Source organism: Stigmatopora nigra, chromosome 22, assembly GCF_051989575.1.
Source record: "Stigmatopora nigra isolate UIUO_SnigA chromosome 22, RoL_Snig_1.1, whole genome shotgun sequence".
NCBI lineage: Eukaryota > Metazoa > Chordata > Actinopteri > Syngnathiformes > Syngnathidae > Stigmatopora > Stigmatopora nigra.
This window is the reverse complement of record NC_135529.1, coordinates 4,292,660-4,319,037: the sequence shown is the minus strand read 5'-3', so window position 1 is coordinate 4,319,037 and position 26,378 is coordinate 4,292,660. Positions and strand designations below refer to the sequence as shown.

The 26,378-nt window shown below is 39.9% G+C and overlaps 2 protein-coding genes across 8 annotated transcripts; one reads left to right on the top strand and one right to left on the bottom strand.

Annotated features, from left to right (window-relative positions):
- Positions 1–374: 374 nt before the first annotated feature.
- On the bottom strand, positions 375–6,576 carry LOC144215468 (N-alpha-acetyltransferase 35, NatC auxiliary subunit). Its single transcript, XM_077744420.1, has 23 exons — positions 6,292–6,576; positions 5,434–5,562; positions 5,315–5,348; positions 5,116–5,230; positions 4,957–5,031; positions 4,706–4,873; positions 4,568–4,634; positions 4,425–4,468; positions 4,297–4,347; positions 3,670–3,753; positions 3,471–3,585; positions 3,080–3,258; positions 2,923–2,982; positions 2,747–2,853; positions 2,576–2,642; positions 2,397–2,495; positions 2,095–2,273; positions 1,887–2,023; positions 1,715–1,782; positions 1,505–1,645; positions 930–1,052; positions 646–726; positions 375–576 (listed from the first exon to the last, which is right to left on the bottom strand). The coding sequence occupies exons 2-23, from the start codon at positions 5,552–5,554 to the stop codon at positions 517–519; spliced, it is 2,175 nt and encodes a 724-aa protein (XP_077600546.1). The 5' UTR covers positions 5,555–5,562; positions 6,292–6,576; the 3' UTR covers positions 375–516.
- On the top strand, positions 6,392–25,792 carry LOC144215466 (cytosolic carboxypeptidase 1-like). Of its 7 annotated transcripts, none has more exons than XM_077744414.1 (28): positions 6,392–6,547; positions 6,621–6,771; positions 8,976–9,034; positions 10,981–11,111; positions 12,964–13,031; positions 13,430–13,493; positions 13,570–13,716; positions 13,970–14,101; positions 14,195–14,288; positions 14,471–14,508; positions 14,644–14,852; positions 14,985–15,162; positions 15,288–15,329; positions 16,007–16,173; positions 16,258–16,374; positions 16,681–17,348; positions 17,637–17,720; positions 17,800–17,889; positions 17,968–18,116; positions 18,892–18,979; positions 19,451–19,595; positions 19,674–19,824; positions 19,952–20,132; positions 20,209–20,338; positions 20,565–20,696; positions 20,769–20,945; positions 21,569–21,720; positions 23,190–25,792. In XM_077744414.1, the coding sequence occupies exons 3-28, from the start codon at positions 9,003–9,005 to the stop codon at positions 23,356–23,358; spliced, it is 3,735 nt and encodes a 1,244-aa protein (XP_077600540.1). In that variant the 5' UTR covers positions 6,392–6,547; positions 6,621–6,771; positions 8,976–9,002; the 3' UTR covers positions 23,359–25,792. The 7 variants fall into 7 exon arrangements, with proteins under 7 accessions (XP_077600540.1, XP_077600542.1, XP_077600538.1 ...); XM_077744416.1 differs by having other exon boundaries at positions 6,393–6,547; positions 16,073–16,173; positions 23,187–25,792; XM_077744412.1 differs by having other exon boundaries at positions 6,393–6,547; positions 23,187–25,792.
- Positions 25,793–26,378: the final 586 nt, after the last annotated feature.

The following is a 26,378-nucleotide window of genomic DNA, read 5'->3' as shown; positions in this document are numbered from 1 at the left end:
ATATATTAGGAAATAATTACCATTATGATATTTAAGACTATAAAATGGAATGGTAAGGAAAATTTAGATCTACTGGATTTAAATGTTTTATACTTCAAGAATATATTTTAAATTAAAAGCAGAATATTTTGATTTACTAATTAGTTGTAACATGGCAAAACAAAAAAAGGGTTTTTAAATAATATTGAATAAAACTAGAAATGACTAGATGTTAGTGAACTTTTATTTTCTTATGATGCAGTAATTGCCATTATTTACTAGAAAGGTTTTTCTAAAAATGTAGGTTTATTTTTACAAAACTCAATATTTTAAGGTTACCTGTAGTCATAAATTGTCAGTTCAATAATTTGGATATCATATATGAAATAGCCCACTTTAACTTTACCACTTTTATTACAAGTTTTAAAACATTGGCCACAAACACACACCATTTACAGGTGCAACCCACACATTCATGAACACAGGTGAGAGAGACAGGGAGGAGCAGGAGCACAAATGTTGATTTGATGTTTTACGTCACATGATCTTGACCACGGGAAAGTACTTGTGAGCTGTGAAGTCAAATTCTGGTAACACCTAGTGATGAAAAAAAAAACAATTGAATTAAAGGGAGGCCGAAGAAAGAACGATGAAAGCCATTCATACCATGGTCTCCTTCTTATGTCCTCCAGCCAGGAGTTTGGTTACCACAAAGTTGGGCTTGGCCACTCTCAGAATTCCATTCACCTGTTGTCACACAATGTAGAACAAACATACAAATGATGTTTAGAAGAGTACTACTTTTATTAAAAGATTAAATAGTTAACTGTATTTTAAGCCCACACATTTTCAGATTAAACTAAGTAAAAAATAGAGGTGTGATACATTGATTGTTTGGTTAAGTGTCACATGAATCAAAAGGGCAGCATAAAGAAAGTCATTTGAAATACCTCAGAATCGGGACTAGGCATGTTTTCCAGGATAAACTTGGCCTGCTGGAAGTGTTTGCTGGCTGCCAGGTAGAGGTCAGCAGAGCCCGGCGCAGGATTGTACTTCTTCAAGTCAGACATTTCCTGTGGAGCAGAGATCTTCATTTAAAAAGGGGCACTACAGGAAGAATATTTAAAAAAGAAAACAATCCCATGTAGCTAGAGATCCCAACACTCTACAGTAGTATATAGTACATTAGAATGCACATTTTTGTCCTTAGGCCATTTTTTTTCAAAAAAAGGTCTACTTGTATCATATAAGAACAAAAAGTACATTAGTAGCATCCATGTGGTAACCAATATAAATCCTTAAAAATGCTCAGTACCCAAGGTTTTAATAAATTGTCCATGAAAAACAGTGATGTTATTGTCATTTTTCATGTTATCTGTTGTAGAGCCCCTTTATTGCTCACAGAATTTGATAACAGATTGAATGATTCTTTGGAGTTCGGAACAGTTTGTCTTCCGAGGTGGCATCAAAACAAAAATGCAATCAATGCCGCTTCAATATTCAAGTGAAATGAAAAATCAGCTACCTTGAACTGTATGTAGTGCACGGGCGGCGGGGTGACGACACTGTTAAAAGGTGCGAAGCGGTGCTTGTAGCGTACTCGCTCGCTGTCCAGTTCGAACTGAGGTTTGCGCACTTTGCCGTCCATGTCCAGCGCCACCATTGTCTGACGAGAAGGCAGACTAAAGGTTACTTACCGATTTGGTCGACTTATCGGACTTACTTGCTGTCGTACCTTGTACATGCCAGCGCACATGTTCTGGTAGGCTTGACTCATGTTGATCTCCTTGCTCAGAGGACGAACTGCACACATACATTGAAGCCAAGGTTAAAATAAACCATTGTATACAGGCCTAGGATAAAAAGGAGCAACCATGTCCTGACCAGAACAAATAGCCTTAGCGTACCTTTCTTTTTCTTCTTGCTTTTTTTGCTGCTGCGTCCTTTCACCTGCTCCTCCAGGATCCGCTCTTCAGCCATTTGCGATGCATCCGCTCTGCTCAGCGTGGACATCAACCATGCGTAGAGAAACTCTGACAAATACCTGCGGGATGGCCACGGCTTAGTCGGTCATCCTTAGCACAGTGGTGGTGACTACCAGTCCGGGCGATGTACCAGTAAACGTAGTAATATTCATGCATACTGTACAACTCCAGCTCAAACCCGCTGAGGAGGTACTGGATCATTATCCTCAGGTTGTGGTAGAGGATCCACGTCCCCAGGCAGGCAAGGTGCTGTCGCTGGGGCTCATACTTGCTCAGCAGACTGTGCAGGGCCGCATCGACCTTCTCCGCCTGATAGAGATTATATGTACAAGGTTGGTACACAACTACTGTATCATAGTGAAATATCCCAAAAGGTTCACCCAAAGGTTCAGAAATTTGTTGTAGACCAGTGAACTTTTCTGGTAATGTCACCTCATCCTGTAAGGTCGCAAACTCTTCCAGAATGTGACCGAGCTTGTCACGCTGACGGGCTCGATTGTGTCCATGGATCTGAATCAGGCTGCAGAAGGGCTAACAGCAAATGATAAAAAGGAGTCGGGTCAACAAACGATACGTGATTAGGCATTAAATAAAGCTGATGACTGAGTTACCCTTGTACAGTGTGTGACAAAAGAGTCAATGTAGTCCTTGGCTTGATGGTTGTTAAACAAACAGCACCTGCGCATGCCAGACAAGATAAAAGTATTTCTTTGGGTCGAACAGAGGACGCCTCCCAATGAACATTTCTGGTATTGAACATCTTTGACTTTTTGCAGACTTACTTGTATGAGAGAACGGGTGGACTGACAAAGTACCTAAGGGCATCTTTGATCATGTCCTGCATCAGATGCGTGCCAAAAACTTTCTTGTTGTCGATCAAGAACGTCGTCTAGAAGAGCCATGACAATCCCTTGGGTTGTTAACACTGAGACGGCGAATATAACAAGCAGGGCCTCACCTGAAGTAGCGATCTGGACAGCACGCAAGGAGACTGCTCACTGAACTCGCAAAAGAAGTCCTGGTCGATAAAAAAAACGTGACATTCCAATATAACTGCTCTGTGATCAAATGAATCATGACTTTTATGAGTCAGGCAGTAGAGCCATCCTCGTTACCAGAATGCCATGCAGGTTGGTGGTGTTGATGACGTCACAGACGGTCTTGATGCGCTCGATGAGTTTGCTGAAGTAGGCCACCATGTCCTCCCTCTTGATGATCTTGGCATACCGAGGGAAGGTAGGCGGCAGCAAGCGCTGGTTGACCAGTGGCTCGAAGCCCATCACGATAGAGTGACCTACAATAGAATAGAAAACAATACAAAAACTCATTGAACTCATTGTCAGCTATTGATCGCGAAAGACATCCAATCCATTTGAACTAAATTTGCAGAGGTTGAAAACAGCCAACTAATTAGATAGAACTGTTATTACCAATGGCATGGAAAAATAATGAAGCATTGACACGCAAAAAAACAACAACATATTATTAATGAGTTCCTTTGCCAACCTCCTTTGGTGGTGTCATTATGCGACTGGATGCCATGCTGCACACTCATATGGATGGCAGAGAGGAGGTCAGTTGCCTGCGCAACAAGCTTTTGGGCCTCCCCCACCGAGCTGGTCTGTTACATAACACAAAGTAGCAAATCGCTCGCTTGCATGCCTGTCACTGTGTGTTCTATTGGAAGACGACTTATTAAGGTTACTTCTTTCTTGGTGAAGGCGATCAGTGCAGTCAAGAGAAGGCGAGTGAACTTGATGCGGTTGAACAATGCCAAGTATTGCTGATGCTGCAAGTAAACAAAGGCATCAATTTAGGAAACTTGGAGCAGCAACACGGTAACAGGAAAAGAACTACACAAATCTGATTTATATGATATGATAATACATAGCAGTGTCCTAACACTTACGGAAATAAAACGACAGAGAAATAGCAAGTTCGTGACATGAAAAGTATTTCAAACACAGGAAAGGACTGTCAGGAGCAGGAAACAATTTAACGGAACTGAAAGGTGACAGAATAGGAAGTCACGTATAACAGATTGAACAGTGACAGAATTAATAAGTGTTATGGATCGGAAATAAAGTGCAAGAAATGGCAACTTCAGATTTTTCTGTGTAGTTCTCAGATCTATTATTGACTTTATGTGTATAAGATTGAAGAACAATCTTCATTTACACTGTCGTCGAGGATAATAAAAGTAGTGATGAATGCCCCTGTAATCAGTGTTATAAAAACACTACCCGCATCACTCCTTCTAGGGAGCCTCCATTTTACACCAGCAAGGAACACATTTATAGCGACATGCAGCATCTATTACAAAAACAATCACCTCCAAAGCTACTCCTGGATCTCGCTGCTCTCCCTGTCGACTGCGTGTGCTCTATAAATGGACAAGAATAAAAAATAAAACACCGAAGAATGTGGCAACAACATGACAAATTTTGAAAAGAAAGATACCTTGACTTTCCTCTGCAGCTCGTCCTCCACATCCTTTAACATGCCTAGAAGACAGAAAGAAAAAAATAGATATACACCACATAAACAGGAATACAAAACAGCATTTGGCGACGGGCGTAGCATAACAATACAAAACATTGTACCTGTCACACGCAAGTCTGTGACATTTGTGGCCATCCTGAAGCCATATGTCATGGCCTGGAAGTCCTCCTATGGTTACATACGGGAGCATGAGCAAAGATCACCCCCACAAATCTCAAAAAAATAACCCTGCAACCCACCTCCTCGAATACAGCCGCCTTGTTAACTTTCTCCCGTGCGATGTCGCAAATTTTCAGGATGCCCAGGGCAAAGGCCTTGAGGGCAGGCTCCTCGATAAGGTCGGGGTTGTGAATGTACAGGCAGGTGAACACCGTCTGAGCAAGAGAGTGGCCCTCTAGCCATGTGATCTGTTACAAGAACACAACATATGATATATGAATCATATGGGTACATTTTTGTGACATTGTTGAACGTTCAGAGTGAAATTCACCAAACAGCAGAAGCATGTATCCATGATTCCGATCAGTTCAGGTAAGCTTAGATCCTTCACCTTGATGGCGTCTTCCTACAGGTGAGAAAAGGAAACATTACACATTGATTAAATACACTTATGCGAAATGAGCAGTGCTGTGTGAGGGCAGGGATGTACCTTGATGGCTTGCTCAAAGTTGAGCACTTTTCTGTTGACTTGGTTCCCAATCATCCCGGCATCCATTTTGGGATCCATCATCTCGATGGCCGACATGGCCTCAAACAAGCCGAACCTGCGACCACAGATACATGTTTTTACCCCCATGCAATCATGTTGATGTATTGTGTTTGACAATTGTAGCCCTTTGCATACTCACAGCTTGTCATGAAGCAACTCCCCAAGGTTCAATTCTACAAGATAAAAATGAACGTTTAAAGAAAGAGACAGTAAACACAGATCAAGACATCTCAATGGCAAATTGATGATGATAGGTACCTTTACAAGAGCTCTTAAAATCATGGGTGATATCCACCCAGTTGGCATTGTTCTTCATTTTTTCCGGAATGCCCAGCCCCCAGCCGGCATCATCCTCATCCACCGACGACTTCATCACCATGGCGAAAACTACACGTTCACACGGAGCACAGCAAATTAGACATGTTTCCTTCTCATTTTCCTACACATCATTCAATGCATGCTCAACTCTGGTGGCATCAGACCAAGAAGGCAGTACATGCAAGGATGGAATTTGAAATAGTGCCAACTGCATGCTTGGCTGCACTAAAAACCCATTTGCCAACCATTAAAGGGCAGGAGAACACATAGATTCCAAAGACTAAACCATGTCTAACAGAATCAAGATAACAATTACAGCTAGCTACAATCAAACATTGGAAGAGATTCAAAAGATTTTTTTCTACTGCATTTCTACTTGCTCTAAACACAACTAGATCAAAAATTGGTTCAGATGTGGTCTTTTAAATTTCCACTCACATGAGAGAATGTTGATGTACTGTAGCCACACATTAATTATATAACAAACATCTGATTGTATTTTAAATTCCAACCTGTAGCAAATATCTATTGTTCACAATACGATTATATTTATTAAGACAACATGTTTGGATACAATCGCGTTACTGTTTAGTTAATGAAATCAAATGATTCAAGGACAGACAGAACCCATCAAAAAAATCTAATATCTACAATACAAAGATCCACATCTTAGCTAGAGACTGTAAGGGTATTTTCCTCAGCTGAAGTGTTTATATTTTCTCCTTTAGATTTAGAATGTCTGACGAATAAACGATCGCTCCTTAAAATGCACAGTTTTGACAGAAAACTAAGACATACCTTATGTTTTGGTAATAGCCATGTAGCCTTAGCTGAAAGGGGAAAGACCTCCCGGGAACCGCGAACACTGGCGCGGGTATATGACGTCATCAACAAATGACGGCACTCATAGTTTTTACGTCCCGTTGAAAACTATCAACCGCTGCGAGACACTTCACACTGTGATTGACTCCCTGATGCAAAACACCATCCCATCGGGGGTGTATTTGCTGAAAACCATGGTGCACAGGCTAAACCATAAAAGTCGTCCGATCACGTAAAACTGCATTGAGAGTTGGAGTCTCGCGTGACTCGCTCACTTTGACAGCCTCTCTCTTTCTCTCCGACAGTTGGGCGGGGGCAGCCTCTCATCACATCATAACCAGGGTGTTTTCAAGGAGCCACCCGAGCCGAGCAACGCACACTTTTGTCGGATAAACTAACCTCCATCGCCCACCCACCGCGGTTGTCTCGAGAGGACAACCCTTTCTTGCTACTCGGGTAAGTTGTGCTCATCCTTTTACCCTTTCGTCCTGGCGATCAGCTATGAGAGAGCCCCCAATTCTACGGATGCGTTCATACATTTGGCTTTATTGTGAGTGCAATCCCACGTTAGCTTGACAAGTGACTCGTCCCCGGCGGCGGCAGGTGCAACTGCCCTGGCCCGCTAACCCTTTTAGCCAACCTCACTCATACATTGCGCTTCTTCAGGGCCAGATGACAGTTTTTTTTCAAAGCGATCAAGCACCTTTTGTGGTTTTAAGGAGGTCGTGCGAAGACTAGCGACCATCTGTCAAAATGCCCATAACTGTCAAATAACAGGAAGAGCCTACGTTAAGATCAAATTAAAGCCAGCATCAAACAACATTTATAATGTGTTGAAGGGAAGCATAATAACATCTGACCCCGCCTGCCTTTGCCAGGGATTTTATAGCTTTTATTTTGAGTAAAATTTGCCTTGTCACCTTAAGCCTTTGTATGGGAAATTACCATTTTTGCTTGAAAACAAAAACTGAAGTACATATTTGTAGAGATAACATTCATGGTCATATAGACTTATTTATGTAACCACTGTTGACGACTTTCTTGATGCTGACTATACTTATTATGTTAACTGCATATTTATTTATTGCTTATTTATTGATGATCTATGTGCTTTATGGTGAAGCTTTAGATCTCATTATACATGAATAATGAAAATAAATGGATTCATTTCAGTTAAATAAATAATTTCATATTTTTTCTTCAATATCCTAATTTCATCACATGTACAATTTGTATTTATATTAATAATTGGTGGATGAGTGGTTACCACATCCGCTTCACATTTTTCTCCAGGTACCCGTTTCCTCCCACTTCCCCAAAACATGCATTATAGGCTGGTTGAACATTCTAAACTGATTGTTAGATTACATTCTAAACTGGTTGTTAGTGTGAATGGTTGTTTGTGTCAATGTGCTTTGCCATTGGCTTGCAACCAATTCCCCTGCTTGCTGCCCAGAGTTGGCTGGTATGGTCTCCATCACCCCCGTGAAATAAAGTGGAATGGAAAATGAATGACTGAATAAATGATATTATGAATGAATAAAATATTAATATGAACAAATGTATATCATTAAAATGTATAAAAACAGAAATTCCTAGTGTAAATATATTGGACGTCTAGCACCACCATTGGCAGCTGATAAATTAAATGAGATGACCATTATTTTATTTTTCTCCTTGATGACTTGACTAAAATGATTTTGAACAAATAAAAGCACATTAAATGCATGTATACTTCAAAATGAGTAACTTTTCAAGAAAATAGTAGTTAATATACAGCAATCATGCCTTTGAATAGGAGGAGTGACTTGATATTATGGAGCTACGAGACACTAAATGGTCGCAGTTAACTGAACTCAGAATACTTCACATATAAACCAGCAGTTTGGCATAGTAAACACATTTGAGGTAAAAAAAAAAGAAGCTTCAGGCTGTTGAAAGCCACTCCTCCTAGTTTAAATGTGCTGTCAAAATAGAATTACATGTTGTATATTTAAAAGTAGTTCATGCACTGTTATGGGATTGTTTTAAATAGAATCCCCTAACTCTAGATGACAATGTTTTTCCCCCCCACAACTTTTGACTGATACTGTCCATTTGTTGAAAGTCTACATGTATATTTATTAATATAAAAAATATAAAATTGTTATTCTCAAAACCGACATCAGTCTTGGAACAATTTACATTATTTAAACACTCATTAATTTAGAGATGTACCAGTTAAGTCTTCAGCGCGTCATGACAAAATATGTAGTTGTATGTACATGCTGTGCATTCCAACATTCTATCATAAATTAATAATGCATTGCATTGATTTTTTTTTCAGAACAAAACATCCTTTCAAAATTCATTTGAAAAATAATTGGTGTGTCTGAATGAATGTCTGAAATAGATTCAAACCAGTTTATACTGACAATCGGCAATAAAAATTGACCCAACCCTCAATCCAATTTAATCCCACTTCCACAACAACACTACTTTGTGTCCTCATGCAGTGAGACAGTACGCTGCACAATATACTCAAGACTAACATACCTGTCAGGCACTGATAAAATTCTTTATGACTCATATTTTCTTACAAATAACGTGCTACTGTATTGACCATATGTGTGTCCCGAATTCCCTTTTTTTCCAATTATGTTTGTCTTTTTCTTTCACAGACGACATGACATGTTAATGTGGTGAAAATGAACAAACCCAAGATGGCCTCAGAGAAAGGGTGAGTGACTCACTTTATTATTTGCTTTATTTTAAAACTATGTGAAGCCTTCAAATGACATCCAATCAGCTGCATGAGAAACCGCATATCCATATAAAAGACCCTCTAAAGGACCAATTAAAGCAATTCAAAAAATGATATTAAGGGCACTTTTAATGCAATCAATTTTGCAAACCTGCTAAAAGAGCAACCAAGGTTATAGAAAAATATTTTAAACAAATGTGCCACTTTATATTTTGATCGCCAACATTGTCAATGACACTGAAAGAGGTGAAAATGACACCATATGTTCTGTGTCATAAGCATCTGCTCCCTCAAGTGTGTCTTTATCCTTTTTAAATGGCCAGTGGAATGTCGAGTGCTTGTTTGCATCTTGACGCTAGGTTACAATGTGAGCTTGTGCAAAAAAGCGTAACAAAAAGAAGGTAAACATGGAAACTGACCTCTTGGCTATAACAACAAATCATTTCAATACAGTCCAAGTCAATTCAACTGGGTTCAATAAAATCCTTGAGGGGCAATTAAATAGCCATCAGGCAATAAAACACTTTGTTGGTCTTTTCTGTAGTCTTAATAAGATTATCATAATAAATTCTATTAATAACCAGTGCGAAACTACACAATGTGCAGCTCTGCTAATTTGGTCCAAAGCAAAGAATGCATGTGAATTTGCCAATTGCAATCTTTTCCAGTCAGAAAATATGATCTTAGTTGTTACCCGCTTAAAGGTTGTGATGCAGCAACTCAATAGAAGTCTCAATAGAAAGAAATGTGGCTGCAGGATTTAAGAAAGAATAAAGAAAATTAATTACCCAAGAGGTGGACAGCCACAATGCAATTATTTTGTTGATATTACTTAGTTATTTCACAGATGAAGTAGCACTGTTTTAATGAAACAAAGGTTAATTAGTATTTTTCACAGTGTCATTCTTTAAATCATCAGAAACCAAGAACAAATATATGTTAAATAAAAAAACAAGCTATGTTTTGTGAAGAACAAAAAGGTGCTAAATATCACGACAAATCATTCATTCATTAATGATGAAATGTATTATGATACATTCCTGTTTCTATACATATTTGTGTATATATTTGCAATGTTCCCGAAAGCCATTACGCTATTTGAGGAACTACTTGCAGAACATTTTCATGAGCAGAAAGATTAATATTTCCTTTTAGTGTGGCTGTAATGCCTTTCATGTATTTCCGATGTATAATGTGTTTGTTTGGGTTTTCATTGAACCCTTCAGTGCTTGACTTGCTATTGTCCTTAGCGTGCACTCTAATCTGCTGTCTTTATAAGGACATGGGGAACTTTGAGTTCCACTGGGTAAAACTTTGATTCTCCTCTCTAATGTTTGTCGTTGTTGTACCGACCAGCGACCTTTCAACCCGCATATCCAGCCACCCAGAAAGGCTCACCCTAAACATGGTGAAATCATGTATACCCTGATGTTTTGTTAGTTCTATAAATACCACTCGCATATTTGATCGCTGTCCAGAACATGGCTGCTTTAGAGCAGATTTGCATCGCCTCTTGAGAATTAGAATCCATTTTTAATGTTGACTGTTTGTAAAAGCCGATAATTTATTGCCCTTATTTAGTGTACGTTTGGGGCTGTGCCATCTTGGACTTGAACAGGGGATAAATTAAACTAATACAAGTCTCAAGAGCTATGACCCTGATGTATCCCAGTGGAGAGCTTTGGGATTTTTTTCTCAAACATTCCGATTCACAAATTGATCGTGGAAAGCACTGTTGTGTCACTGTCCACTGTAAAATCTTTGTTTACAGAAGTAGTTTTTACATTAATTTATAAGTGGTACCACAGCAACCTATAAACACCACAGTGTAAAGAAGTGGAGGCTGTGGAGCATAAATCTTAAATCTTGTTTAACATTTAATGAAAGTGTCAAATAAATTCAATTTTTTTTCTGTCTCACAGTGTTCCCAACAACTCCAGGGTCCAGATCCTGCTGGCCCAGCTGGAGAAAATTAACGGAGACTCCATGGGGAGGGATCCTGAGATGGCCCGGCAGATCACCTCCAAGCTCCTCCATCTCATACAGTCACAGGGTGAGCCCTAATTAATCTTGAATCTATAAACCTTATAATAGTGCCTGTTGACATGAGGGACACATGAGACCAAAACAATTCTTGACTACGGCTTACTTTAATTGGAGATGATTTCCAAAAATCTCTGTGTTAGTTATTTTCTGTAGAGTTTTTATTTTTTAATTTTCTTGATGGCAAGTTTTGAAAGTCTTCAGTCTTAAATTTGGCAAACCTTTATAAAATTTCCTCTGACATTCTTGTGAGGATAAGCGGTACGGAAAACGAATAACTGATAAATGTCTAAAAGAGGCATTAAAATTTCAGGCCTTAAATTCCATTATGAAGTATGGTAATGGGCTGTTACACACTCATCGACCGGCATTGCACTTTATAATCCGATGTGGATTATAATATCAATTTATAATACTAACTACTACTACTTAAACTAATAACAAGAATACCACTACTCCTGCTCCTCCTTCTCCTGCTACTACTACTACTACTAATAATAATACAGGTACTACTACCACTATCACTACCACCACTATCACCACCACCACCACCACCACCATTACAACCACTATATTGCATTTTATAATCTGGAGTACCTTATAAATTAAAATAGGGCCATTTATATAGGCACTCTATAATCCTGTGCAGAAAATATGCAAAATATTTCTGATGTTCAATTGGTGAAAGATCCTGCTCACTTTATGTGTTGGCACAAAGTATTTTGAGGCTAAGATGCCACCATTTTTCTTGGACACGGTTTTACCACCCTCCCATGACGAATGGGGGCAGCGGAATGTCTTGTGTCTGTCACCTCCCATTGACTCCACCTCCCTGTCTGTCAGCTGTTTTCTGACTGTTCTCTTATACACACAAGCATAGACACACGCAAAGTAACACACCCCCTGGAAGCTGTGTGACGCGGGTTCTGATCCGTCTGGCTGTAACTGTAAACCTTGGCCTTGACTTTGCTTTCCTTGGGTTTCATGTTTTAAGTGTGCAAGACTCAGAGGGCATTAACAAGTGGCAGCATTGGGAGCTCATACTGCATATTGCGGATTATTTATTTATTGTGGACCGTCTTACGTTTTTTTTTAAAAGGCTCATTGGAAATGTGCGTAAGGTTATAATTTGAGTTTTCTAGAGCAATGCACGATGTATTTTGTTTTAGGGTGATTACAGGAGTCCTAGTGTTCTTTTCACAGTATAGCGACACACTTTTTTTGGGAATACAATTAGCAAAAATAAGCGTTTGAGGACCTGCAAATGGAGCACTGCACCAACTGCCTTGACTCTTCAGGTAAAGCTAGACAATCACCAGTATTATATCTCGTTTATAAAGGAAAGAGAAAGAATATTCACAATTGAAAAGAATCCATGCTACTTAAGTGTATTATGTAATGCTATACCAGTATATCCTCAATGAATAATTGCATAAATTTGACCTATGAAGGTCATTGTACCATTAATTAATTCATCCATCGACCATTTTATCTCAACCGCTTATCTTCATCATAGGTTCAGGTATAAAGCCGGTTCCAAGTGCTTGGATAATCTATCACTATTCTCCATTTAATATTTAGGTATGTTGTCTGTAAAAATTATTTTTTAATGATATAGACGGTTTTAAAATGTTCCAGGAGTCCGAACCCAGTTTTTGGAAATACCTGTGGAAAGAGAAAAATCTGCCATTAAAGCAAAGGGTGCTTATACAATTTACCCGTACAATTGACCAGTTTTAGCTTTATTAATTGTATTTCATCTGAATGATTGGATGAAAGGCAAAATGTAACCATACAGTTCACCAAATACGATATATAATAATATTAGATGAATGAACAGCTGTCCACTTGTTTTCTTACAGAGAAGACGTCTAAGGAGGTGATGACCAAAGGCACAAGCGGCATTGAGGTTATCCTGTCCTCACTGGAGGTTGGTTGGCATGGAAACGAGTCATTCTCCTCATCATATCTACCAGTCTACTTACCTGACTATATACCTACTATCCTACTTTCTTTTTTTGCCCTACTAAAATGGTCAAAGAAAACAAAATTGTCCTAAAACAAAACATTCCTACCATTCTGATGCCTCAGAAATGTAGAAGATTTCATTCAGGTACTGCTTTTTTTTAGCAGGATTCTCATTAGGTAAACTTTCTTATGCTGGATTAGTTGGAAGTAAAACCAGGACCCACAGTGGACCGGTTTGGAGACCACTGCTCTAACAAAGTCTTTTAATTTCATTAAACTATGACATGTTTGCCAGAGAATGACAAAAACTGTGTTTTCGGTGCCCATATTTTAATAGTTTATTTATGCTAATCTTGACAGAGCACCCGGGACATTCAGACCATCCTCAACATTCTGTGCATACTCAGTGAGCTGCTGACCCTGGGTGAGTACATCCCATCCATCCATCTATCCATATCATATGTATATATCTATCATATGTTATTTGTATACCCGTTTAGGCAAAGGGCGCAGAGTAGGGGTCTTTGTATCAAAAGGAGGAACATCAGTGCTTCTTCGTATCCTGATCAGTGCTGGCAAAGAATATCACCCCAATGAGGAGCTCATGTTGCATCTTCATGCCTTATTGGCTAAGGTGGGCCCAAAAGGTAGGAAATGTACTTGTTAAGTGTATTATACAGTAGTGTATAACTACACACACAATAGGTGAGAATTACTGCAATTATAAGTCCCTACCCAGATGCTTTAGTTATAGTTCATTTTATTGAAACATACATCTTTATCTCAACTATTAGACCATGAAAACAAAACAACAATTTAGCGAGATGCTGTCTCATCATTTTGTAAAAAAAAAATATATCAATAAATAAAGTTTCACAACAAGGTTTTATGTGTGTTCAGATAGGAAATTGGGTGTAAAGGCACGTCTGACTGGAGCTTTGATTGTGACGATAAACCTGATTAAGAGAAACCTCCAAAATGTCAAGCTGCTCTTGCCATGCTTGCAGGTTCTTAGGGTTTACTCAGCCAACAGTAAGTTAATGGTGACATTACTCGATAGATATTGATTCTCTACAATAAAAGATACATTTGTTTTCTGTCTTTTTTCACCTTTACTACATTAAGTGATAAACGCCATAGCTCTGGGGAAAAACGGAGCGGTTGAACTGGTATTCAAGATTGTGGCACCGTACAGCAAGAAGAACACCACACTGATCAAGTATGCACAAAATACTAGACATACAATGGACAGTTTGACATTGCTTTATACAATAAGTTGTGTCTTGGGTTTGCTCGGCCAAGTTTCATTTAAAAACAAACTAAAATTCGCAAGGTCTCCTTTAAAAGTAGAAACAGCAAACTAGTTGCATCTGTACTCATCTTCTGTGTTTGACTTTGCAGGGTCGCTGTAGATGCACTTGTTGCTCTCCTCAAATCAAGTGAGTATTGATTAAAGCGTGCTCTGCTTTCATTTTAATGCTCTATTGTTACATTTTGATCTCAAGCTGTTCAAGGTATTGGAAAACTTTTAGAACTTGGGTCAATAAGGTTGTTTCCTCTCGTCCTCTGTCCAGAGACAAACGCTCGGCAGGCAGTGGAGGGCAACTACGTTCCCACGTTGCTCGCCCTTTACCTCGACTGGCACCGCAACGACACTTGGCATCGTCACACAGTGATCCGCAAGGGTTTACTGGGCTGTCTGCGCAACGTCACAAACATAAAGCTGGGCAGACGGGCGTTCACCAAGGCGGACGGCATGCGTATTCTCTACGATTCTTCCAGTGTAAGTGTTGAACAAATGACGAGGGGAAATGATCCCCCCCCGTAACGTGTATATCATGCATTATATTTTCCTAAGGACATTTCCCCTGAATGTCAATCAGTTGTTATTTCTACCATAACTGTCTCTTTCCAGGAGTGTCTCTCTGTGCGCACGCTGGATCCTATTGTGAACGCTTCAAGTCTCATCATGAGGAAGTGCTTCCCCAAAAACCGTCTGCCTCTTCCTACCATCAAGTCAGCCTTCCAATACCAGCTGGTTCACGTGCTGGATTCAGGGCCGGTGGCACAGCTCTACAACCAACGACCGGGAGGTAAAAAACGTGCAAAACATCACATCACAGACACCTATAATGTGGATTTGAACACTTCAATGCGTGGACACACACAAACACTCCCTAAGTCAAATGAAGCTTCTTACACACTGCTACACTTACAGGAAGAACACACGCTCAGCTCTGCAGCGAGCCCTTAAAGAAGGGTAAGACTGTTTAAGACAAGCAGAGAATACCATTTGCCATTCATTACGCTTGCACGAGTCACCACTAAACCAACATTAAAAAATGCCTCATGTAATAAATGATTGGTTCAATCAAAGCTCATTTCCTCACTTGTACTGTAATTTTCCAACTGTAAGCCACCATGTCCCCCCTACACAGTGTGCCTAATTAATGGATTTTTAACGAATACTGAGCTCTTACTCATTCAATGTAAACATAATGCAATTTGGGCAAATGCATGCATATTTACAGGTTTCTACATTTTCCTATAATTTATGATCCATAGTCTGCATCAATGAAAATATCTTCCGGGCTTAATGTGTTTTTTAAGATACATTTTTATGCATTTTACCCTACTGGACTCTTATAGTGGACTATAAGAGTCAGTTGTATGCCCCGGACAAAATCACAACTTGATGCAATCAAATCTCTGGCATCTGAAATAACTCAGCCGAAACAGAATTGCTTTTACTCAGGATGACAGTGAGCACCATTTATCTACTTTTATGCCTTGTTAGTCATCACCATTGTTATATACTTGAAATAATGTACATCTTCCCAATAATTGTATCATTTCATCATGACTGCCTGCTCTTTTTGTTGAGAGATCTCTTGGTTTTATTATTTCTCACAGGCAAAATATAATATATTCCTGCAGGGAAAGCTGCAAGCTGTGCCCATTTTAAGGGTGATAATTGCGCTGTGTGCATGTGTGCCCCACCAGTGGACGACGTGGTGGATGACAGTGACGATAACGAGGACACCGAAGCAGAAACAGAGAATGATACGGAGAATGATGAAGATGACAAAGATTGCCGGTGCCTGGTAATGCTCACGCTCTAATTGTTTTTTTTCCCACCCCTATAGATGCATAGTCATATTTAAATGCTAACTTATCTTTTAAAACAGAACGACGACATTGAAAAAGATATGAACAAGCTACACCCCCATCAGATCCCGACCCGACCTTTCGAAGAGTTGAAAGTCTATGAAAAGTTCTTCGTGGAGCTTTCCGAAGAATTCCAGGTCTGTGTGTCAACCTGTATATTATGTTTTGACGGTACACGATGATTACACAAGGATCACACACGTGCGTACAAGTCCATCATGCTTAGTCACAGCCTAAATATTTTCCGTCTAAGAAGGAATTTATTTCGAAGGGAACTTTAAATGTTCTGAAATAAAATCACAGTCAAAGTCACATATTTAGATTCTTCTTTTGGTTAAATTATTATTTTAAAACCAGCAGTAATGATGTAGTAATATGACATCTTATCGTATGAAGAGAACATTGCATGAGGTTCATTTCATAGTGATGTTCCTCCTCTCTAGGGTTACAACTTTGAACCTTCGACCACATCTTCATCAAGTCACTCCGATGAGCCCATCGTTGTCCCCACACCTGATGCGCCGTCCCCAAATCATGTCACTGCTGAAGACGCTAGCAACCCATCTTCCCCTGAAGCTACTCTTCCTCCACTGCAGCTGGATACCAGCGACATTGCTACAGAACTCAACAAAAAGGGGGAGGCACATAATGAACAGGTGGAGCACGAGCTTTCACAGCCGCCAGAACATGTTCCTCTCAATGCGGGCGAGTTGGGAGACATACAAAAAGGATCTCCCATTAGCGTACAGAAGTCCACACAGTCGCCTCTGCCTCTAGAGGGCATCGCCATCCGCTGTTTAGCTGCTGCAGCAGCGGCAGCGGCAGCAGCAGCGGCAGCAGCAGGGGGAGGAGGGGGAGGAGGAGGAGGAGGAGGAGGTGGATCAGACTGTGGCTCTGAGGGTGCCGAGGAAGAGGGTTGCGAAGGAGCTGTCCTGGAGGTGCCCGACACAGCTCAGCTTCTTCCGCTGCATGACCTAGATCTTTACGTAGACATGGTGAAGGGGACAAAGTCTGTGCCTCATTACACTGAGGTGGCCTACCCAGACTACTTTGGACACGTGGCCCCTACCTACAGGGAGCCTCTTTTGGAGAGATTGTATGGGGTGCAGAGGTGAGTAAATGCACTTGGTAAAAACAAACAAGCAGAACTTATAGATATAATTCAATCAGGCCGTGGGAGGCCGGCAGTTAGCATGCCTATAGTATGTCAGTCAAGTTATTCTGGGTTTAGTGCGTCTCAACTCAAAACTGGCAAATATTGAGGTTTTTTCGTCTGACTGACACAAAAAACATCTATTATGATAATATTTGAATGCCAACCATGTTTATTGTGTTGAAGTCCCAGAACTATAAGAACTTAGTTCAGACCAATAGCTCACAATGTTACTCTAACGCACAGGTCAAAGATATTACAGGATATTGAGAGGTTGATTCATCCCAATGAGGTACTGGATAAGGTTGTCTATGACCTTGACATTCCCGGGTACGTTTTTACTTTTTCCTCTCTTTATTTGTCATTGATGAATGTCGACTTGAAAGTTTTTTTATCTATTTTTTTGCAGCTGTCCTGTGATTGAAAGTAACGGCGAGTCGTTGAGGTTCAACTCACAGTTCGAGTCCGGCAACCTTAGGAAAGCCATTCAGATCAGGAAGTAAGCATGGAAATGTAACATCATAACGTTAAGGTGTTGTGTTGTTTCAGTTGGTTTATAATAAGAATGTGTGTGAAGGTACGAGTACGACCTGGTTCTGAATTCGGACATCAACAGCAACCACCACCACCAGTGGTTCTACTTTGAGGTGAGCGGCATGCGTGTGGATGTCACGTACCGCTTCAACATCATCAACTGTGAAAAGTCTAACAGCCAGTTCAACTATGGTGAGATTGGTACTACAACTTGGTTTTGATGATGTAAAAGAAAATGACAGATCTACTCTATTTATACATATATAGTGGTGCCTTAAGATGCGGGTTTAATTTGTGTTCATCAATAAGAAAAATAGCACACCTTATTGCTGAACTTTGTAAAACAAACAACACAAATGAATATAAGGAATCAATCCTTTTATTTATTTATTTTGCCAGTTTTTGCTTCAGTTCAATGTGCATCTTAGTCCCTATTGGCCACCTCATTGCAATGTAATACACAGATGGATTTTCAGTTTATGGACATAGCAGTCATTCCTCAGAGGATACAGAATATAAGCGAGTAAGTGTGTATCTGTCTAAACAGTTTTGTTTCTGTTTAAATGTGCTTTGCATAAATGGTTTTAACAATGCGTAGCCGATTCTATTTATTTACCAGTCTGTGCTATTTTTCATTTTCTGTTAGAGTTAATGTAAACTGACTTTCTTGCTGCAAACGTTGTGCTTGTCTAAAGGCATATTTTTCTTTGTTTTTGGCTAAGTGTGGAAAAAATGAAGCGTTTTATCAGGTGAACTATTCTCTATGTTGTTTTGACTTGAGTTGAGTTTAGTGGACTACCACCACACAGTCCTAAAAAATATCAAATCAAAATTTGCCATATTTTAATGTTAAAAAAGTCCCGGCACCCGTATCTCAAGGCACATCAGTATATATATAGGTGTGTGTTTGCGCACGCGTGCATGTGAGTGAGTATGTTAATGTCTGCGTGTGTATGTGTGTGTTTAGGCATGCAGGCGCTGATGTACTCGGTTCAGGAGGCCATCGGTGGCAGGCCTCGCTGGGTCAGAACAGGAACAGACGTCTGTTACTATAAGTAGGTCAGATTCATAAAGTGCAGAATAGTGTCATCAGGGCAATCCAGGGGAAACTTGACATAGGACAATGACCAGCATTATAGATTTCCCCTGCATGGTATTGGATAAAACAAATTCCACCTTAATTTATTCCCCCAAAATTTATTTTTTTGCAGTGTATGGTTTACAGCACAATTTATCATAAGTTTTTTTATATTGCGCTTAATTTCTTCTTGTTTGTAATCACTTCACATCTTTAATGGTGTTAAATCGCATATTTTTCTCATATTATTATGGCTTTTCCATGTAAAATATTTGTTTTATAGTGTGCTTTAATTTTTGCAAAAAATGTGACCTTAGTCTAACCCATCTGACATATCGGAAGCTAATGTATTTCACTCTACTTTTAGTGAACAAATAGAGGGGGAAAATATACTAAACTGTTACTTGTATTTGTAGCCATTTTTTTGACTTTTGTTTTTTTACTTTAGGAACCATTTTGCCAGAAGTTCCATTGCAACTGGTGGTCAGAAAGGGAAATCCTACTACACAATTACTTTCAGCACCATCTTCAACCACAAGGATGACGTTTGCTATTTTTCCTATCACTACCCTTACACGTATTCTTCTCTAAAGGTACAATTGTTACAGATCGCTTCTTGCTAATGGAATGTTTATAGAGTAATGCATATTTGTTTTATGTTGTATTGGCAGATGCACTTGTCAAAGTTAGAAGCTATGAAGGGCCCTGAAATATACCTTAGACAGGATGTCCTGTGCGACACCTTAGGGGGAAACAGCTGTCCGCTCCTTACCATCACCGCTATGCCAGAGTCAAACTCCAGTGATCACATCTGCCAATTTAGTGAGTCATCCTAACATTCATCCCCTCAGTACTTTATATGTACCAAAAGACTGAATGTATTTTCTCAAAATGATTGGAGTTTTTAAGTCAATAAACATGGATAACCATGTATCTTCCCTCCGGGCAGGAAATCGCCCATTGATCTTTCTGTCAGCTAGAGTGCACCCTGGGGAAACCAATGCCAGCTGGGTGATGAAAGGCACACTGGAGTTCCTGATGGGCACAAGCCTGTTGGCGGCCACCCTCAGGGAGGCTTACATCTTCAAGATTGTGCCCATGCTCAACCCCGACGGTGTCATCAATGGAAAGTGAGTGCGAGTTTTACAAAATTGCGGCTAAGTTTAGACTGGGTTGTTGAAAAGTTCTGCTTTTGTCTCGTTTTAGTCATCGTTGTTCTCTGAGTGGGGAAGATTTGAATCGCCAGTGGCAGATTCCTAATCCAGAGCTGCACCCAACCATCTACCACACCAAGGGCCTGCTGCAATACCTAGCACATATTCAACGAGCACCACTGGTACCACGTCTTATAATTTCAAAGGGCGATATGATATACAGCAAAGTGTTTCCCAAACCTAAGTTTGCCAAAGAACATGTTTTACATTTGGAAAATCTAGCGGCATTCCACCACACAAGACTTCCATCCTCACTGTGGAAAAACCTCAACTCACATTGTTATTCAATCTGTGATCACGTTTGTTCCAAGCAGCAATATCGCATATTTTCTATTTGTCTGTTCTCAGGTTTTCTGTGACTACCACGGCCATTCCAGAAAGAAAAATGTCTTTATGTACGGCTGTAGTATAAAGGAAACAATATGGCAGACAAACATCAATGCAGCCTCCAGCGATTTACAAGAGGACCTTGCATACCGAGTGAGCGCAACGTACGCACACCCCATTTTCATTTACACACAGTTCTCACCTCACTACTGGTAATGTCTTTAGGCCCTCCCAAAGATCCTCTCCCAAATTGCGCCAGCCTTCAGCATGGCCAGCTGTAGTTTTGTGGTTGAGCGGTCCAAGGAGTCGACTGCGCGTGTGGTCGTTTGGCGGGAGATCGGCGTACAGCGCAGTTATACCATGGAGAGCACCGTTTGTGGATGTGACCAGGGCAAATATAAGGTAACTCCAACCTAGCAGAGATTGAACGTTCAATCACAGAACTGTAAGGCAGACGTGCTAACTACTTTTCCCACCAAGCCAATATAACAGAATTTGTCCTTTTGTAAGCCATTCGTTTTTCTGTCACTCCTCTAAATCAGAGTGAAATATCCACATGGTGGTGCTGCATCTCCATCTTTCCTTAGTAGCATGCCAGTGACAACAGAGGATCTGTTGTGAAAAAAGATTTTGACATTGAAATGCCCCCTTTCATTGTTTAGTGAGTGAAAGCGTTAGTCCAAATGTGAAGGAACACACGAATGTGGCCCGGCCTTGGCCTTCTTGGAGAATGGGAACAAAAACCTCTCTGGAACTTGTGTTTGACTGTGGGAGATACTGTGTGTGACTACTTTTTTTTCTATGGAGACTTCAACCACTCATACAAAAATGCACAGCAATCTGCACTTGTTCTGTCTAATGCTACTACTACTAATACAGTAAACAGCCATGTATTGGAGATCAAGCTTTTTTAGAGGTTGGCGTTGAGCCACAGGGCCAACTTCCACATAATGTAGGTGTGCTATGTGTGATTATGTCACGTTATCTTTATGCATCCTCAATTTTGTTGATCTGCTTGTATGCAGGGTTTTCAGATTGGCACCAGGGAGTTGGAGGAGATGGGAGCTCAGTTCTGTGTGGCCCTGCTAAGGCTGAAGAGAATGACAGGACTGCACAGCCACCAGCATCTGTTGGATCTGGAGACTGACCTCATCGGGACGCAGCCTAAAGTAGTCAGGTTAGACATGACATTTAGAAAACATAACAATGTTTTGATTGTTTGTGGCATTTTTTATTATAGACATCATATTGCTCAAAAAGCAACTTCTCAGTATATGGTATTGGTTTGTTCTTAAAGACATATAAATGACTGAGCAATCACTAAAACAATGATCCAATCTTTTTCAATACAATCAGACAAGGAAAACAAATATATCAATGAACAACGCGTACCAGCAAACAATAATACAAAGCAATTTGACAGGTTTGATTGTGTCCATAAGACAAATAACAGTTCAACTATTGGTGTAACCGGCCGCCTGATTTGCTTCCAACATTCCAAACGACAAATAGACAACAAGCTGTTTGTTTACGTAATTATTTGGATGGTTGCTCTCTCTGTTAAGACAGTCGATGGGTTTATTCTCCAAACCACTTAACACACACACACACACCCTTCCAGGCACCACAGAAGCGCCCCTTCAATCGGCCTTTTCCCCCTCCTCTGCTCTCATATTGATAGGTGTTCATTTATCATTGATGCCTTTTGATCATTAAGGGACTCGCAATGTTCCCCCCTTTGAGATTGGATGCTCTTAGTCAGGCCCGCCCATGCTAGCACTTAGCATTTAATAGGTTGCCATTGCCATGATATTGTGGCCATTGGGAGCGTCTGCCGATTTGTAAATGGATAGATATGGCCAGTGTGTGTCTGTGGAGTGATGTAAATGATGATGTGCGTGTGTAATGTAGATTGGAGGAAAGAGCTATCAGAACCCAAAGAAAATGACATTTCCTGCTCACTCCAAACTCTCATCACCATTACACAAACACAAATCTTTAGTCCACCAATTGTGTGCATGTTCCCCACTTGTACCAACGAGATGCTGGAGAGACGGCCAGTGATGACTTGCCTCCCTGGGATCGCATTTCAGACCATTAACACCATTAAAAAGCCACTAAAGCCACTAAAACCTCAAAAGATGCAGCAAGCGTTTAAGCATTAGGACCCACGGGGAAAAAAAATACAGAGAAAGAACGGGGCGGCCTTGGCTAGCCTTTTGGATTCCAAATTACCATATATACTGTTTTTATAATAATGGATTCACATATTCAAATGTTTTCAAAGCTTTTCAATGCTTTGGAGCCATTTGATAATAATTTGGCGATGGTATTTTTGTGATGTAAAATGTCATTTGTTTGCTCTGTTTAGATTCATACAAAATAACAAAATTGGCACAATATTTGTCTGTCTGTCAGTCACCCATTTTTCCACCTATCCATCCGCCAGTGACATTTAAAATAATTAATGTCATAAACCAATATACATGTGTGTCTATACCTTTTATGAAACTCTATTTTGATGTAATGTGATATTTTTTCTAATGGTAATGACATATCTTGCTACAACAAAGTAGAGAAAATACCATTACATTTTCTTTTCTTCATGATATCCCACATTCATGTATGTGTTTGTTTCCACAGTAGCTGTCCCACTACCTATGTGATGGACGATGATGAGCCGTCTTTCCTGGAGGCGGTGGATTACAGTGCCGAGAGCAACGACGAGGATACTGAGGTGGACCTCGAAGCCGCTTCCGCCGCTGCCGCTGTCGCCGCTGTTGCCGCCGCCGCTGCCGGTCGACCAAGTCCCTGAGCAGGTTTCAGACGCCGAGCGGGATCATGATGCTTGGAAATCTAAGCCTGTCACTAGCAGGCAATGACTGATTTTTTTTAATATAACTTATTTATTTATTGTTTTTAGTTTCAATTCCAAAAGCAGGGAAGGTAACTCCACTCACAGCTTCCATTTTATACTCCTTGTTGCCAGCTCTTGTGCTTTAAGGCTGGAAATGCCCTCCAAGTCGCCAGTTCGTTATTAACATACCCATAAACAAAATGAGTATTTGACATCTCTGCCTTTCAAGTGCATTGTTACAAATGCATATTATCAAGAACTATTTATTTATTATTTTAGTATTTTTAAGTACTTTTATTAGGTATCCAAAGGGACAGATAACACCTCAAAATATTTAAAGTTACGCAATGGCAAACTGATTAGGGAAGAAAAATTATCATAAAAGCGGATGTTCTGGAACAGTTTAATCACAGGCAAGTTCAAACCAACTACGATCGCCAGGTTCCAAAAAAGTAATGTCAGCCCAGAGACATGATAAGCACGCCCGAAAAAAAACATGCTCTCTACTTGCCAATAAATCAATCAGCCCAGACAATAGAAATTAAGAATCGGATCCCCGAGGTTTGATGTATAGGTCATCGCTAGAAGATATATTTATTGTACCGCTTGACCTAATTTCATCCTGACCTATCCGTGAACAACAGAGAAGTAGCCATTTTTAGTAAGTGTCCTCACAAACAAGAAGACGTACAAACTGGGTGACCTTTTGAGCCCAGCTTCAACGGGGAAGCCTAAACATCTCTCTCTAGCGAAGGTTGACAAGGTTCATCCCATTTGATCCCCCATTTGTAAATCCAGCCTTAAAGCCAGTCAAACCATAAACTTCCTCCTCACGCATGAAATTGGTCCAGTGTACCTTCGGTTTGGTGCAATTGTTATGACAATCTCTCTTGTGCACACCACAGATGACTTTTGAGAACTCCTCATGAATTTCCCTCCATAGCGACCTTTAGCTGCCATTAGACGTTCACCCGGATCCTCATTTAGACACACGCTAACCCAAACTTTTTCCAAACCGAGCCACCTGCCTTCTCGTGCCCACCCTGCACTTTAACTTGTTTACTCCCCACATTCTGTCTTAAAAAGAACCGTAGCTTAAAGTTCCGAGCATCAGTGTCCATAGTGATGTTGGACACTTGACTACACTTGATATCATAATGCCCCCTTTTCCCTTTTTTAGTGCAATGCTCATATATTGGAACCTCAAAAGTGGAAGTCCTCTTCCAAAAAAAACCCCAACAAATTTAATTACACAATTTCAAAAGAAAAGTATTGGCTTTGGAATTAACCCCTTCTACATATTTGCTTCCGTCCTAATATTTTCACTGTCACTTTCTTTACTTTAAAAAATGTATTATTGAAATATTTCTGCCAGTCATACTATGTACCAATATTTAAAATCCATCATTTTAATTATTTTTTTCAAAATTGTTATTTTGGTCTTTGGCTTTTAAATGACATTAATTTAAAATTTGAATTCTTTTAAAGTCATGTTTAGATTTCCTACTTGCTTTTTTCCCCCCTGAAATGTCAGTCCTCAAAACACAGTCCATCTTTTTTTTCCCCCATCATTTGTCATTGATATTCAGATAGAAATTCTTTTTGCACTATTTTTTGATTGCTATCCCATCCATAATAATTCAATGTTCGCCAAGTTGACCCTGAATTGACATATGTCCCCTCTTTTTACCAAGTAAAAAGTCATTTTGAATAACCAAAGAATATAAAATCCTTCTTCAAGGCTCCACTGTTTGCCCTTGTTTCCCCCCCAAAAGTGTTTACACATTACAAATGTTGAATGTTCGCAATGACTGATGCATACCGACAGTAGTAATAATCAAGCTTAAATGGACCAGAAGACGCACTAAACAACTTCATGATGTTTGTACCTTTGTATTGAACCACTGTATACATTATGTATGCAAGATGGGATAAATTGTGTATGGAGAGTCCAGCTATATAGTAGCCATGTCATTTGTTTTACTTGCTTGTGAAGGTGCATTTTCTTTCCATTCGATGCTTTTCACTAAGATATTAATGGTGGATTGTTCCTGGGATGTAACCTGTTTGTATGTATATAGGGCATCTGAGCATGGGAGTGCCTAAGAGTGTGTGTGAGTGTGTACCATTTTAACTTATTCCATTATTCAGCCATGCTACTGCTTTGCTACTGTGTTCCTTTTCTCAAATTTGATTAGGCTTCCCTCACGCTTGCCATTTTCTCCATCCATCTCTCCATCCGTTTTTTGGTTTGTTTTTTAATCTTGGGACTGTTATACGTCTTAGTATGTGTTTGGGATGGCTGTAAAACAAATAGAAATTCACGTGAATTAGGCAGAAAGAAAAAGTGAAGAATCCAGTCAGTAATAAAATGTGAACGTGATCGCCTCTACTTGCTCATTGCGTTTTTTTTTTCCAGTGTCAGACTTTGAATACAAAGTACCCTTTAAAAATGGAAGAAGGTCCTTGCTAGGATGCTGGTTGTTGTTTTGAGGAGGAAAATGAAATGATCAGTCAGTTGTTGTGAAGACTTTTGAACGATGTTAATCAAACTAGTGGAATGGAAAATGCAGATAGTGATTTGCATGGTGAGCAGAAGGGGAGGTTTGCCTGAGTGGACCGTTGACTGAATCTGGGAAGTACTATGGTATTCCCATCACTGGTTCAACAGCTAAACTACAAAAGCCCTGGATCCATATAGCAACATTGTACATTAAGTAATGGGGCTTTTGAAGGATGGTAGTTTGCCAAATCTACTAGAAGCCAGAAAACCCCTCATGGATGCCATGATACTCGCCATTTTAGGTCCTCAAACTGTATATTTGTGCAAATAAACTCTGTATATTTGCTTTTAAAAAGGCCACACAAGAAGTTTGCGCCATATTGTACAAATGGCAATTTGTACATTTTCCACTCTGTTTTTTTGCCTAGAGACTTGTCTTAGGCTCCACCACCCCCTGCGACCTTAGTGAGGATAA

Bases quoted from the DNA above. Each gene is read 5' to 3' on its own strand.
- LOC144215466 (XM_077744412.1), top strand. From the start codon at position 9,003: ATGAACAAACCCAAGATGGCCTCAGAGAAAGG. The intron at 13,717-13,969 runs GTAGGAAATGTA...ATGTGTGTTCAG, and splicing joins GGCTAAGGTGGGCCCAAAAG to ATAGGAAATTGGGTGTAAAG. The intron at 14,509-14,643 runs GTGAGTATTGAT...TCCTCTGTCCAG, and splicing joins TGTTGCTCTCCTCAAATCAA to AGACAAACGCTCGGCAGGCA.
- LOC144215468 (XM_077744420.1), bottom strand. From the start codon at position 5,554: ATGGTGATGAAGTCGTCGGTGGATGAGGATGATGCCGGCTGGGGGCTG. The intron at 5,349-5,433 runs GTACCTATCATC...TTTATCTTGTAG, and splicing joins TTTTAAGAGCTCTTGTAAAG to AATTGAACCTTGGGGAGTTG. The intron at 1,053-1,504 runs GTAGCTGATTTT...TCTGCTCCACAG, and splicing joins TGCACTACATACAGTTCAAG to GAAATGTCTGACTTGAAGAA.